General features: G+C 53.4%; 3 protein-coding genes across 3 annotated transcripts; 1 reads left to right on the top strand and 2 right to left on the bottom strand.

Moving 5' to 3' along the window:
- Nucleotides 1–469: 469 nt before the first annotated feature.
- NEUTE1DRAFT_143988 (uncharacterized protein) lies at nucleotides 470–5,236 on the bottom strand (the record flags this gene model as incomplete). The annotated part of the gene is made up of 4 exons (XM_009849529.1): nucleotides 470–1,546; nucleotides 1,623–4,442; nucleotides 4,506–4,959; nucleotides 5,193–5,236. The coding sequence occupies 4 exons, from the start codon at nucleotides 5,234–5,236 to the stop codon at nucleotides 470–472; spliced, it is 4,395 nt and encodes a 1,464-aa protein (XP_009847831.1).
- A 362-nt stretch (nucleotides 5,237–5,598) lies between these two features.
- On the top strand, nucleotides 5,599–6,129 carry NEUTE1DRAFT_107203 (uncharacterized protein; the record flags this gene model as incomplete). Its single annotated transcript, XM_009849528.1, has 1 exon — nucleotides 5,599–6,129. The coding sequence occupies one exon, from the start codon at nucleotides 5,599–5,601 to the stop codon at nucleotides 6,127–6,129; it is 531 nt and encodes a 176-aa protein (XP_009847830.1).
- A 2,155-nt stretch (nucleotides 6,130–8,284) lies between these two features.
- On the bottom strand, nucleotides 8,285–12,238 carry NEUTE1DRAFT_143986 (glycogenin; the record flags this gene model as incomplete). The annotated part of the gene is made up of 6 exons (XM_009849527.1): nucleotides 8,285–9,809; nucleotides 9,876–10,106; nucleotides 10,195–11,037; nucleotides 11,106–11,690; nucleotides 11,756–11,890; nucleotides 12,098–12,238. 6 exons carry the CDS (start codon nucleotides 12,131–12,133, stop codon nucleotides 9,657–9,659), a joined length of 1,983 nt encoding a protein of 660 aa, XP_009847829.1.
- Nucleotides 12,239–13,132: the final 894 nt, after the last annotated feature.

The raw sequence follows: 13,132 nt of genomic DNA, 5'->3' as shown, positions 1-13,132 counted from the left end.
TCCCTAGCAGGTTGAGTGAGTATCTAGAAAACGGTAACCCCAATGCGCCGAGTGCCTCAACCTCTTTCATGTGCATCCCTCGATCCTCAAATGCAACCTGGTTACCTTGAACCATACAAAGGACAATGAAAACAATCGATCTAATGAGCCGTAAGATAGGGAGATGGGTATTGTGAAAAGATATTCCTACCGGCTGGAGAGAAAGAAGAAGAAGAAGAAGAAAAAGGCCAATAGGTAACAAAGCAATAAGCAAACAACCGTTTCACCAACCATTCCACCGTTGTCAAGGACATAAGGAAAGCTGACCTGAAGCGATCTCAATCGTTGGCTTGTCTCGGTCCTTTGTCACGAACCAGGAAAACAGCTGCAGTAATCAACCGACAGCCGAGCCATTCTTTCCTTCCCTCAAGCACCCAACGATCTCGCTCTCCGACCCCCGGTTTCGGTTGTGACTTCTAATCGTCTTGCCCTAATCACGAAGGTGCCCCCACCGGGGGTTAAAGTTTATGCCCCCATTTCCTCCACCATTCCCGTTTCCATCACTAGCATTACCCGGCGCAGGACTATTGCCCCGACTACTTGCCGCCGTATCCGTCGTGTTGCCAGCACCTCTACGGTTGACCGTCGTCCTGGGACTCATGATGCCCGTCGTCGTGCGCGGACTCCGCGGGACACTAGCCTGGCGGGTCTCGCGGCGGCCGCTCTTGAGATGTCTTAGCTCGGCGCGGGCGTTTTCCAGCTCGCGCTCACGGTCACGAATCATGGCCCGGTACTCGTCGTTTTGTTTGCCTAGGAACTTCTTCTCCTGGTCGGAGTTGATCTCATTGACGCGGACGACGTTGTCGTCGGCTTTGCGCTGGAGTTCTTCAATCTTGCGCTTCAGCGCCGTGTTCTCATTGTTCAGCTCCGTGTGCGCGTTGGAGGCGTTTTGATAGGCGGAGCGGCTGTACTCCATCTCGTTGGTCGCGGTGGCCATGCGCTTTTCGAGAGCGGCGAGCTTGCTTCTAGTGTCCTCTAGCTCCTGCTCGGCGCGGGCGAGACGGGCTAGGTGTGGGTTGGAGGAATCAGCAAGTTGAGATTGGGCGTCGGCAATTTTGGTTTCCAAGACTTTCATTTCTGCCTTGGCTGTGTCTAGGTCGTGTTTGCTGGCTTCGAGCCGCTTCTGTACTGCAGCGTTTTCGTCGACGGCCTTTTTGCAAGTCTTCTCGAAGGTGCTGCGGTCGTGCAGGGCTTCAGTGTACTTGGGTTGTAGAACTTCCACCGTGCGCTTGTAAGACGCCAGTTCGACGCCGAGGTTCCTGGCTAGCAGTCGAGTTCGATTCTCATCACTGGCTTCCCGTTCGAGATCCGACTCCAGTTCGAAGATCTTAAAGGCCAGGGCTTCAAGCTGCTCTACCGAAACTTCCATGAACTGTGTTGCCGGTCTACCGGGATATTTTTCCAGAGTGCTTCTTAGCAAATCGGTCATTTGAGACGGTGTGCCGTTTCGAGGAGTCTGGGTCTGAGAAAGCCTTACTCTCTTGGGCGTGCCAGCATCAACTTCGTCCTGTTTTTTTTCCCTTCGTTTAGCGAGTTGATCCTAAGATAACCATGGTGGGCACGTTTCGGTTTCTGACACTTACCAAGTGGCGCTTACGGCCGGTGGCATCTCTTGAAGGAAGTACATGTTGAGTCGACTCCATACGGTTCTGCGAGCTCAACCAGTCATCAAAGACATCCGCAGGGAGAACTTGTGGCTCCCATGATAGATCATGATCGGGGTTCTGCAGAAAGCAGGCGAAAAGCTCGGCTGCCTTGTGCGGTTCATGTCCTTCATCTGGTGGGTTTACGAACAGCCTTCTCGCCGTTGGAGTGGCAATCGCCAGGGTAAGAGCGTTTTTCTTTTCCAAATCGCTCAACTCATGCTCCATCTGCTGGAGTTGTAGGTCAACATGCTCTAGACTGTAGGAGACTACGAGAGACAAGACAACAGGAACCAGGCCGGGCGGGAATCTGGTTGACCTTGTCTCGTGATCAAACCTGATGGCCACATCGACAGGTCCACGTACGGCGGACAAATCCTGGTCTGGCGAAGCGAGAACCACCCACAAACCGTCGGAAGCCTCATCAGACGGGGTTGACTCGTCACGCCCAAGAACATTGTAGTTGAAGCCAGGTGTAGAAACCACAGCTTCCAAGTAATCAAATGTCCTACCAGGTCGGCAAAGGATGAGAACTCGGAGATTCAAATCACGAGCGAGATGAAGAAACTCATAGATGAACGAAAATTTTGTGTTCGTTCCCGTCGCGTGCTTCATCATCTCGGTGGGTGTCATGGCCGGGATGGTGTCCGCGTAGGCTGGCAAGTCGCAGAGGTCGGCCAGTCGTTGGAATATGGAGTCGATTTTTGCGGTCAGAAAATCGTTGGGCATCGCCGGATGAGATTCGCTAAAGGCCTGGCAAAACTCCTGCATAGAAGCTTTGTTCTTGTCGATCGTTTCGAGGTATTGGGGACGCGAATTTGCCGCCATCGGTAGGGTGACCAAGAACTCGCTCAACTCAGATTCTTCCTCGGGTTCCTGGGAGTCCATATTCCGAGATATTTGAGACATGTCGTCGTTGTTTTGATCGAAATCGACGTGTTCACGGGGCGGTAGTGCATCGTGGTCGGCTGAGGCATCTAAATCAGATGGAGCAATAGTAGCAGGCAACTCGTTGGATGCCACATGCTCTTGGGTTTCTACCGGCTCGGGAGAGATATCGAGCTCTGTATGTGGGGCGTGGGGAGTGAATGGGAGTCCCAGACTACGTCTAAGCTGCTCAACAGCAGAAATGGTCTCACCGTTGGAAATGACGGACCCCGGATGCAACCCAGGACTCGGATCGATGCTGTGAAGAATATTACCTGATGGCTGAATCTCCCACGGATCCGTCGGATCAGGGTGAGGCGCAGGGAAAACGTTGGCTGGTGAAATTATGGTTGGCTGCTGTTCCTGCTCCTCAGGTTGGGTGGTGTCGAGGTCGGGATGCGGCGCTGGCGAGGTTAAGAGTGCGGATGGCTCATCTGACTGCTTGCCGTAGATCTGGTCTCGCAACCGTTGCAGCGTCTCCGTTGCGGAGAGCTGGGGCGTTTCCGGCGAGAACGCGTCGTCCATGCTAAAGTTAGCTGTCTCGCAGTCTTCGTTTTGAATAGGAGTGAGGGGTGTTGAGGAGGTCGCAGTGGGCAAGGTAGCAGGGGCAGGGGTATTCGAATTATGAGATAAGTCTTTTGGGTCGATTCTGTCTGTGCTGTCAGAGTGCGGTTGCTTAGTGAGCTGGATTATGTCGAGCGTGCGCAGCATCATGTATGGTGGTGCTGACAACTCTTTGGTGCCACTGACCTTTTTCTGCACGGTGGCCGGAACAGTGTCGCTGTCGGTCTGGCTGTGGTAGGCCGCCCGTTCGGATTGCGTAGAATTCTCGATCGAGCTGGTGAACTCGATTTGGCTGCGTAGTTGCTGTGAAATGCCGCTTGAAGAGAGCAGAACCTGGGCGAATTGCAAAGGAGCGCTGTTTGAAGTAAGGGATGAAGCGTGGGTAGGAGTTGTGGTGTCAGGCTTGTCGTTCGCCGGGCCCTGGCTGCGGTTATGAAAGTTTTGGCTCACGATTTGGCTAGTTGAGACGACAACTCCCGACTTGGATGAGGCCTCTTCTAGTGACCAATCGAAATCGATTTGCGTCAAGAACTTTCCGACCGGGGAGCTGCTCTCGTGTGGTTCGAGGTCTTGCTGCGATGAGGCCTCCTCGGCTGCGGTTTGCTGGTTGTCGAAGGAGATGATGGATTGGGGTTCGATAGCCAAGTGACTTTCGATCTGTCTGAACGGAACCTCGGCCCCAGACTGCGTCGACTGAGCCTGGGCAGACGCGAAAGAGGAAGACGGAATAGCAGCGTCTTCGGAGTTCGGATCTTCCACCGCTGAATGGTAGTCGCTAGCTTCGTCGTCGGGCAGAAGTTCTGGCTCTTTCTGGGCTTCCTGCAGGGATGGCAAGGAATCACCCACGTCTTGTGAGTCGGGAATCGTCCGTTGGCTGATCTCCTGTGGCGCTGCAGGTTCCTGATGCTGCGAGGCGGGCTGGGAACTGCCTTGCGATGAAACAAAGACAGGTACGAAATCGGACGGGTCGACGGTGGGTTCGCACGGAATCTCAACAGCAATCTTGACGGGCTTTACGCGAGGATTGGCGCCCGTGTTGCCGTCCTGCGTGCCGGCGGTTCGAGCTCGCTTCCGCGGCTGCTGCTCTTCCTCTCGATCCAACGAGAGTCTGCGCTTCTGGCGGCGGTGAACAATTGGCAACTTGTCCTCCTCGTCTTCCTCGTCCTGGCTTTCGTTCTCTTGCTCGGTGTTGCCGTCGCTTTGCGGCGCCTTGTCCTTGATCAGCTCCCAGTGAGCAATTGCAGCTTCGTTCACGTATTCAGCTGGCTCCTGTAAGCATACTGGTGATTAGTTTATTGCATGTAAGGACATAATATGGAGTCAAAAACATACCCAAGTCGGATCGAAGCTCTTCCCAGTGACGGGGTCGTTGGCCCAGTCGATCAGGTAGAACAGCCGTCCGTTTTCGGTCTTCTCCCCAGCAATGCGCCGAACTGAATAGAATGTTTCCGACGCTTCCTTCTTCGGCTTCTTGGCCTTGGTTGGCTTTCCGCGGCGCCCTCTGGGCATGACCCTCCCGGTTTTGACCTTGTCGGTGGTGTCCTTCTGGGGGACAGGGACACGGCCGCTGCGCCTGAAAGGTGTCAAGGGCGGATCTGACGGCGCGCTTTTGTTCGCGATGCGCCGTGAAGGCTTCGAATTGGGACAAAGCGATCCGATTCGTTCGACGGCCCGTCTCGCGTTCTCATGGAGCTTTCTTCTCCAAGCTTCGTGCGCTGCCACAGCGTCGTTGTTGTTTTGGTCCTGGTGTGGTTCGGCAAGGCTGACATGGCCTCCTGTAGCCGCACTGCTTAGACACAAGTCAGCCACTGTTCGTTCCATTGCGGCCGCTAACAATGCAACTCCACCGCAGAAGGCACCATAATTGGCCAGCCTTTCGCTGTCAGGGGCAGCAGGGTAGCTCGCTACAGGGCCCGGCAGTGCAGCACCGACAAGCCCACCGAGCCACTGTAATTCTGAGCCATTGTTGATCTCCCTCTCACCCAACAACATCCTCGTGCGAATAGCTTCGACACTTACCTTGATGATTGCTGAGCCTTTTCAGCCCGCGAACTCTTCGGCATTGTTGTCTACTTATGGTTGTTCCGAGTTGATATTTTCGTCTGCTCTGTTATGAACGTTCAATCCCAAAGTTGGATGAGTTTGGAAGAGCAAAAGACAGAAAGGAGGAAAAGAGTATGGCTTCGCAATTCACATTTGAACCTCCACTGACACTTGTCTTAATCCATATCCTATCACGCCTATTCAACCGCTTGTTCAAGGCAGAGACAATATCTAAGCCCACTTTGTTTCCATCCGAAACATCTCGCAGCCCCGAGATCAGATGAATGACCGCGGCAGAGGCTGGGCCTTTGCAGGACCATCTATTGTCCTTTCTCCTTGCTGAACAGAATTTCCCTTGACATCGCATGGAAGACCCATCAACATGGTCGCAATTGATCAAGCACTCGATTTGTCTTGGCGTACATTTGACCAATTCCCCAAGCGGTCGGGCAAAGTCGTCGAGGCCAGTCACCGGTGTGTATCTGACAGAGGATGCTTCTCACGTCAGTCAAAGGTTTTGGCGGGTTGGTGTCGGCCTGGAAGTGACGAGGACGCGGTATCGTCCATGGCGATATTCACTCGAGACTTTCATATCGTGCTGCGCATCAACACAATGAGCCACGTAATTCGAGAGCAGCGTCGTCCTCGAGAAATACCCTTCATGTTAACTTGCGAACACGAGCTCGGAGGTTCAACATCGCGACTGTCTTTCAATGCCGTGCTTCACCTATATGCCACCCTGTCTTACTTTGTCGAGCTATCCCACTGTGATTCAAGTTCCGCCTCTAAGAAGCTACTCTGGGCAAACACAGTGCTGGAAGCTGGACACTCGGAGGTCGAAGGTTTGCGGACTATATTCGACACTCACACCCAATTGGATACTGCCAATTTTGAACGTGCTGGTCGGCAGTAAGCTTTCCCAGCTTCTTCTTGGGCACCGTGCTGTCCCATGGAACACACACGGCAGTGATAAGGAGCGAGGTACACTTAAGTCACTGATCAGGGGTCGTTATCACAGACTTAGGAGGGTCCGGACAGCCGGTACCACCTCAGTACCCCGATGCTAACCAAGTCGAAATCTGTGGATCTACACTTAAGAAAACGAACTTCCTATTTCGGTTGGAGGTAGATTTTGTTGCATTCAATGCCCATGAAAGCTACAAATTTTCTCCAGCCTCCCGTCACATAAAAGACATGGATGCCACTTCCCAGTCGGTGGAGTTTCAACTTCCCAAGATAAATACACTCAGTGCTCTTCGGTCAGAGTATTCCGATCTGAGCTCCTAGCAGCTTCCTGGTTTTCACGATCAACCACCATGATGGGTCTCCTCTGGTGCGCTGTGATGGCGATGGCCGTTGCGCTGGCCTTTGCGCACCCCAAACAACCTCCCACATACCATCAAGACGATGTCACCTATCCTGGCTCTGTTACTGTTTTCACTGTTCCTGCCGCTTTCCCAACTTCAGTGTTCTCAAGCTACTATGGTGAGAATGACATGATGAATGCCTTATCCCGATGACCAAGAGCATTCTCTAACTCTTATGTCCGCGTCTCAGTCAAGCCAGGTCCAACAAACCAGCCGCAACCCGTCTTATACGATCCTGTTCTGAATATCACTTTCCCATTCAATCTTACGGACCCAAAGCACGTTCCGGATTCTAATGATGACCCGGTGATCTTTCCTCAGCCCATCGCCAATATCTCAGATGCTACTGGGGAGGCTATCGCGTCAGCAGCTGTTTCTGAGATTTCGCGAATCTTCAAGAGCAACAATACCGGAGGATCGAATACATGCTCCAAGTGCATTGCCGCTCTGGCGGTGGGCCAGATGGTAGCAAGATTGGCTCCCACTCATTTTCCAAGCGGCATGGTATCGCTATGTCACTCGCTCAAGTTCAGCACATACAGCAGTTGCGAACTTACATATGGTCCCAACGGTTCCGGCGCTTCGTGGGCACAGATACTCGCAAAGGCCGATGTAGCGGGACTTGATGGAAAATACATCTGCTCGTATCTTCACAAGAATGTCTGCGAGTATCCCACTGTGACTTCTGTCAAGGCCGTATTCCCCAAGCCCAAGCCTAAGAAGCCTGCTGAGCCTCGTCGGAGTGGAAAGAAGGTCAAGGTGTTACACCTATCAGATCTACATCTTGGTGAGGCGGTCTGCTGAATCATTTTTAGGTTGGCCATTATGCTAACCACCTTTAGACCCTCGATACAGCGTCGGATCTGAAGCGAACTGCACATCCTACATGTGCTGTAGATACTCTGAACCACCAGCAAACGGTACGGTCCCCGAGATCTCCGTATCGGCTCCTCTTTTCGGCTACTACAAATGCGACTCCCCTTTCTACCTCGCCCTGGCCGCTCTGCAATCCATTGGTCCCTTGACGGGCACTTCCGCGAAGAACCCACCCGCCTTCTCACTTTACACAGGAGACTTGATCGCCCACGACGATGAGAACCAGGCGTCGCGCGCCTACGTCGAGGCCACCGAAGTTGCCATCTGGGAGGCTTTCAAGGCCTATATCGGCGGACCTATCTATACTGCTCTAGGGGTACGTTCAACTCGTAATCGTTGAAGTCCATTCTATGTATACTGAATCTGCATGAAACTCACCACCTAATGCCACCTAGAACCACGACACAACCCCAGCCGACTACGAAGCCCCTCACGCCATCGACAACAATTCCACCCTAGGCTCTCAATTCTCCTGGAACTACGCCCACGTCTCTTCCCTCTGGGCGCACTACAATTGGCTCCCCTCTTCCGTCGCCCAACAAGCCTCTACCCACTACGCCGCCTACGCCGTCTCCCCTCCCCACCACCCAAACCTGAAAATAATCACTCTCAACAGCGACCTCTACTACCAGCACAACCCGTTCGCCCTTTTAAATGCCTCCAACCCCGACTACAGCGGCATGTTTTCTTTCCTGGTCACCGAACTCCAAGCCGCCGAAGACGCCGGCCAGCGCGTTTGGATCGTGGCGCACATTCCTACCGGCTGGGACGGCGGAAGCGCTCTCCCAAATAGTGCGGATTACTTTTACCAGATTGTGGAAAGGTACTCGCCGCATGTGATTGCGAATGTTTTCTTTGGGCACTCGCATGAGGACCAGGCCACGATATACTACCGTAACAACGGCACGGCGCAAACTAGAGAAGAAGCGCTGGTGACGGGTTGGGTCGGCCCCAGTTTGACACCGCTGCAGAACTTGAATAGCGGGTATAGGATGTATGAGGTGGACACGGGCAGTTGGGAGGTTATGGAGGCCTTTACGTTCTACAGTGATGTTGGGAGTTATACCAATCTTTCATCATCCGTTGACGGAGAAGGAGACGGAGGACAAGGAGAAGGACCGGTCTTCAAACTAGAGTACTCAACTCGTGCTACCTATGGGCCGGCGGTCAACTGGCCGAGCGACGCACCGCTTAATGCCACGTTCTGGCATGGGGTGACGGAGGCGATGGAGCGGAACAGGACGCTTGCTGAGCTGTTTACGCAGTATCAGGGGAAAAGTAGCGCCAAGAGTAAGAAATGTGAGACGGAAGAATGCACGAACGCAAAAATCTGCTATATGCGCAGTGGGAGCACGGCGCTGGGCAAGCAGTGCAAGCAAGGGTATGGGAGTGTGCAGTAAGGCAGTGTCGGCTCTTTGTGGTGCGGCTGGATAGCTAGAATGTTGTTTTAGGGAGAAGCAAGGTGATAATTCGGAGGCAGAACGAGTGATCTTGAAACGGGAAACAGAAGTCATTGGGTGTTTGTAGGGGGTTGAAGCCAACGGTGAAGACAAGTATGGTCGTTCATTCTTGGCATCACAGTTGGTTTGTTTACTTACCCCTGATGTTCGCCCCACTCATATCCAGCAAGCCAGCCACGCTGAGGCACAACAGTTAGGTTCGCCGAGGGAAGGAATATCGCACAAGCATGGCAGCAATGAACAGCGTGGATCGACTTAGTCGGACTTGTTGGAATCTAAGACATTGATGAGTACACATAGATCCTGTTAAAAGTGGGCTGAAAAGGAAGCACAAGTCTATCATTTGATCATGAGCATAAAAACAGAGAGGTATAAGGAAACAGAATGCCGCAACCAAGCCCAAAAGTCGCTGTTCCCAAACTTTGAACCCTTTCAAGCATAACTTCATTCACCGGGTTCCTTTGTGTCCAGCATTGACCAGCAGAAGCCTTCCTTCGATGCACACATTCAGGTTGATCCCCCATTTCACACAGCCAGTGTCAACTAAAAAGAGAATCGCCACGCCTTTCCAGTTCCAGTACCACCCCATTACAGAAGTCCTTTTGATATCCGCCAGTTTTGAGCTTTTGTACACCGGTAAGAATACACCCCCATGGAAGTTGTACACTGAGTTTCGATTATCAGCAGTCAAGCCAACGATGCGTGGTTTGTACCTGATTGTAGGATGATGTCGTTGATTACGTCTCAAGGACATCTCTCTCCTCCTCGGTCGGAAGCGCAGGCGTCTCATGAGTCGGGAAGTCTTCCCCCTTCTCAAAAGTCACACCTGGTCCCTGATAGCTCGGTGGGGCGGTGGTCACGCTTGGCTGCGTCGGCAGCGGGCTCGGGGTCTTTTTCTCGGTAGTCGTCAGCGGCACGTCCCCTCCCTCTTCGTCAATCGTCAAGATTCTGCGTACCGAGTTCGTTCCGGTTGTGTTCGCTCTCAAGGGCTTCGGACTAAGCACCGACGGGTACTGGGTAACATAAGTTGGCGATCTTGCATCTTCGGACCCAAAGGGAAGTGCGCGAGCCGGGATCTCTTTACCCGCTGTCCCAATTGCCAATCCACCAAAAGCAGGACGCTCACCGAGCTTCTGCAACGTTTCTTGCTGGTGTATCGCCAGCTTCTCAAGCTGGACTGCGGGATTCTGCAATCATCGTTTCTGTTAGCCAAACCACAAGGGTGTTAGAGGCTGCTGGATATTAGCAACTTCTTATGCATGCATGTATACATACCCATTCGGATTGCGCTGGTACGCCGGCGGCAGCAGGGAACTGCCGCTCATTCTCACCTCTCGAGGATCTCGGTCCTTGGATGGGCGCGGGGGTGACAGGAAGACTTGGACGGTCATCCTCGGTCGGGAAGTCAGTCACCCTAGAGCTCTTCCTAGATCTGCTCTGAGCGCGACCAGGACTGGTCGGTCTCGACGTGGCCGCTGCTGAGCCCTTGCTTCCGGAGCGGCGGTGCTTCTGCAAAGCGTCGACATAGCGGTTGATTTCGGGTACATCATCCCACGCATTTCCTCTAGTTGTGAAAGAGGTCCAGGGGTTAGCACTTGCGGGGGTTGTTGGGGTGACAGCCTCGCTCTTCGGCTCAAGGGTGGGCGATGCTGTAGCTGACGCCGCAGCGGACGGCGTCGCAGTTGACGCAACCGAGAGCTTTCCCTGCTCAGGAGGTGGTTCCGGGAAAACCCTAGTGGGTTCGGGTGCTTGTTTCTCCCAGGGGAAGATTGGGGCAGGCTTTTGAGTGGGCGCCGCCTCGGGCACCTTGTACCACATATCCTTGGGCGGACTGGGATACCGCGCAGGTGGGATGAACTGTTGAGTGTTGGAGGACATCGTATAGTGCGTCTGTGGGAAGTTGGCAGCCTCTGGCTTGGAGCCAGCCGGAGGAGAGTGTCTTGAAGCATCCCAGGATGCTCCGTGACTGGTGTAGGTGCTATGGGTATACTGGCTCTGCGTCTGGTGGCTCTGCGTCTTATGGCTCTGGCTGGGAGGGAGTTGGAAAGAAACGCTGCGCTGTTGTTGTTGTTGTTCACCCTTTACGAACTTCTGGACAACGTCGGTAGTCTTGTTCGACTAGTGAGTCAAGTCAGTATATCGTTGATTGAAAGATGGATCGTCTGGGAAGCAGTTCGGACACTCACGTTGCCGCGGTAGTGGCGATCATAAACAGCCCACCATCTACCGATCATCTCGTCGTAGGTGCTGCTCCCGGTGGTCTGGGTGCGACCCTGAACCCACGGTTTCTCTGAGCCAATGAAGTGAAGCAAATTGATGCTCGATTGAAAGTGCTTGTAGGCCGGGATGTACTGGTAGTGGGCGGAGGGCGTGACATTGTAGGTGAAGCTGAGGCGGTTATAGGTGTTCCTGAAATGCATGTTCAAGAGACCCTGATCGGCACCGTCGAAAGAAATTCCCCTCTCGGCCATAGCCAACATGGCGTAGTAATCACCCATGTTGGGAGACAAGACCATGACACCAGTGTTGAACAGGTCGGGCCAACCGATATCGGGAGCGGCGGAGAAGGCGTGGGGAAGGTCGAAGAGTTCATCGGGAGCTCTGTAAGCAACAACGTCGGCATCGATATAGACGATTTTGCGGAACTGGGTCTGCTTCCAAAGGTTGATCTTGGTGAAGGCCGAGTGCAGGTCAGGGCGGTTCATGAGGAACAGGTTAGCCGGTCGGTCATTTTGAATGGTTTCGACGGGAATGACATAGTCGTAAACGGTCTTGTCGGGAGTTAGCCATGCGTTTTGCTTGGAGATTGAAGTCGGACTGTGGTGGACAGGCTTACTTGGAGCTGTTCCACAACCTCGTTGGAGATATTTTCGGGGGTGATCAAGATAGCGAGCTTCTTGTGGGTGCCGGAATCACGCAGCGAGTGCGCAAGAACCAGAGCACCGGGAAGGTATGCGTCATTCAAGAGAAGCTATTCGAAAGGGACATGTCAGTTGTTGCGATTCTTCGTGGAGAGTGTCTGAGTCTGGTTGCGGCAGGTGTACTGCAGGCAGAGACTGCCATTGGACAATGCAACAATTCATAGAACTACCAAGTACCGCCAGCCTCATGATACAGACAATGCGCGGGGAAGGGGGAAAGAAGAGAAGAATGGGATCACAAAGAGGAGTAGACTTACACTAGCATAAACATCCTCTCCTTTGGTGATCGCCATCTTGACAATCACAAAATTCGAGTTGCGGCCGTTGGACTTTGAGGGCGGAAAATGGCCAAAAAGGAAAGATAGCAAATATTCAAAAGTCTGCTTGGTGCTTGCTTGGTACTTGCTGGCGCTTGAGAAGAAGAGAAGGACGGAGCAATCACACAAATGTGGAGCGCACGCCAGGCGGTTTTATAAGTAAATGATCTTTGGCGACAAGCCTGTGATTCGGACGGAAGATATCAGAATACTAGTGTACAAGCAGTGGACAGTCAGTCGAAGGAGGCTGCAGTGTGGCAAGGTCAAGAAGTTGCAAGGTTAATCTGGGATGGCCGAGATGGTCGAAGAGGTAGGTGGGAGTAAGGCACAGACGAGAGAGCCCCAAGCATGATGATCTGACGACTGGGAGCTTGGATTCCACCTCCATCTCGTCTGGCTGGCCTGGTGGAAAGGCGGGAAGTGGAAGGAAGGGAAGCGCTGGGACGAGAAACTGAAGCAGGTACGTACACAGTGCATTGCGCACTCAATGCCATCATCAGGCGGGGCAACATTGCTGCGAGGGGTAAGTAGCTTGCCCAGCTACTACGCTGCGCAGACCCGGACCCTTTTCGGTGCCTCCAGTCCCTCGGATTAGGCTGCCCCCGGTCACGGTGCGCATTGGGATTGAGGATGAGAAGTGGACTCTTCGGCAACTGAACGAAGAGATGACTGGAGTCACTGTTGCAAGGGTCTCTCCTTGGGCCTCTTCCTTTCTTTCTTCTTCCAACCACCCGGACGAGGACCTTGATACAACCTCCGCCTCTCCTCCCCCTGGCTTGTGATAGCGCAATGGCATTCCCTCCGTCGCTTCAACGCCATTATCAATTGCGTCCCAGTCGCAGCGCGAGGGCTCCATTCAGAGCGGGCCCATTATTCTGGCGACAGTTGAATGGAACAACGGCCGATGTCGATGAAGATGACACGGGCTGTAAGCCTTTGGGCAAAAAAGACGACCACTCAGCTATGACTCCCCAT

Source organism: Neurospora tetrasperma (assembly GCF_000213175.1).
Source record: "Neurospora tetrasperma FGSC 2508 unplaced genomic scaffold NEUTE1scaffold_1, whole genome shotgun sequence".
NCBI lineage: Eukaryota > Fungi > Ascomycota > Sordariomycetes > Sordariales > Sordariaceae > Neurospora > Neurospora tetrasperma.
This window is presented reverse-complemented; position numbering and strand designations above follow the sequence as displayed.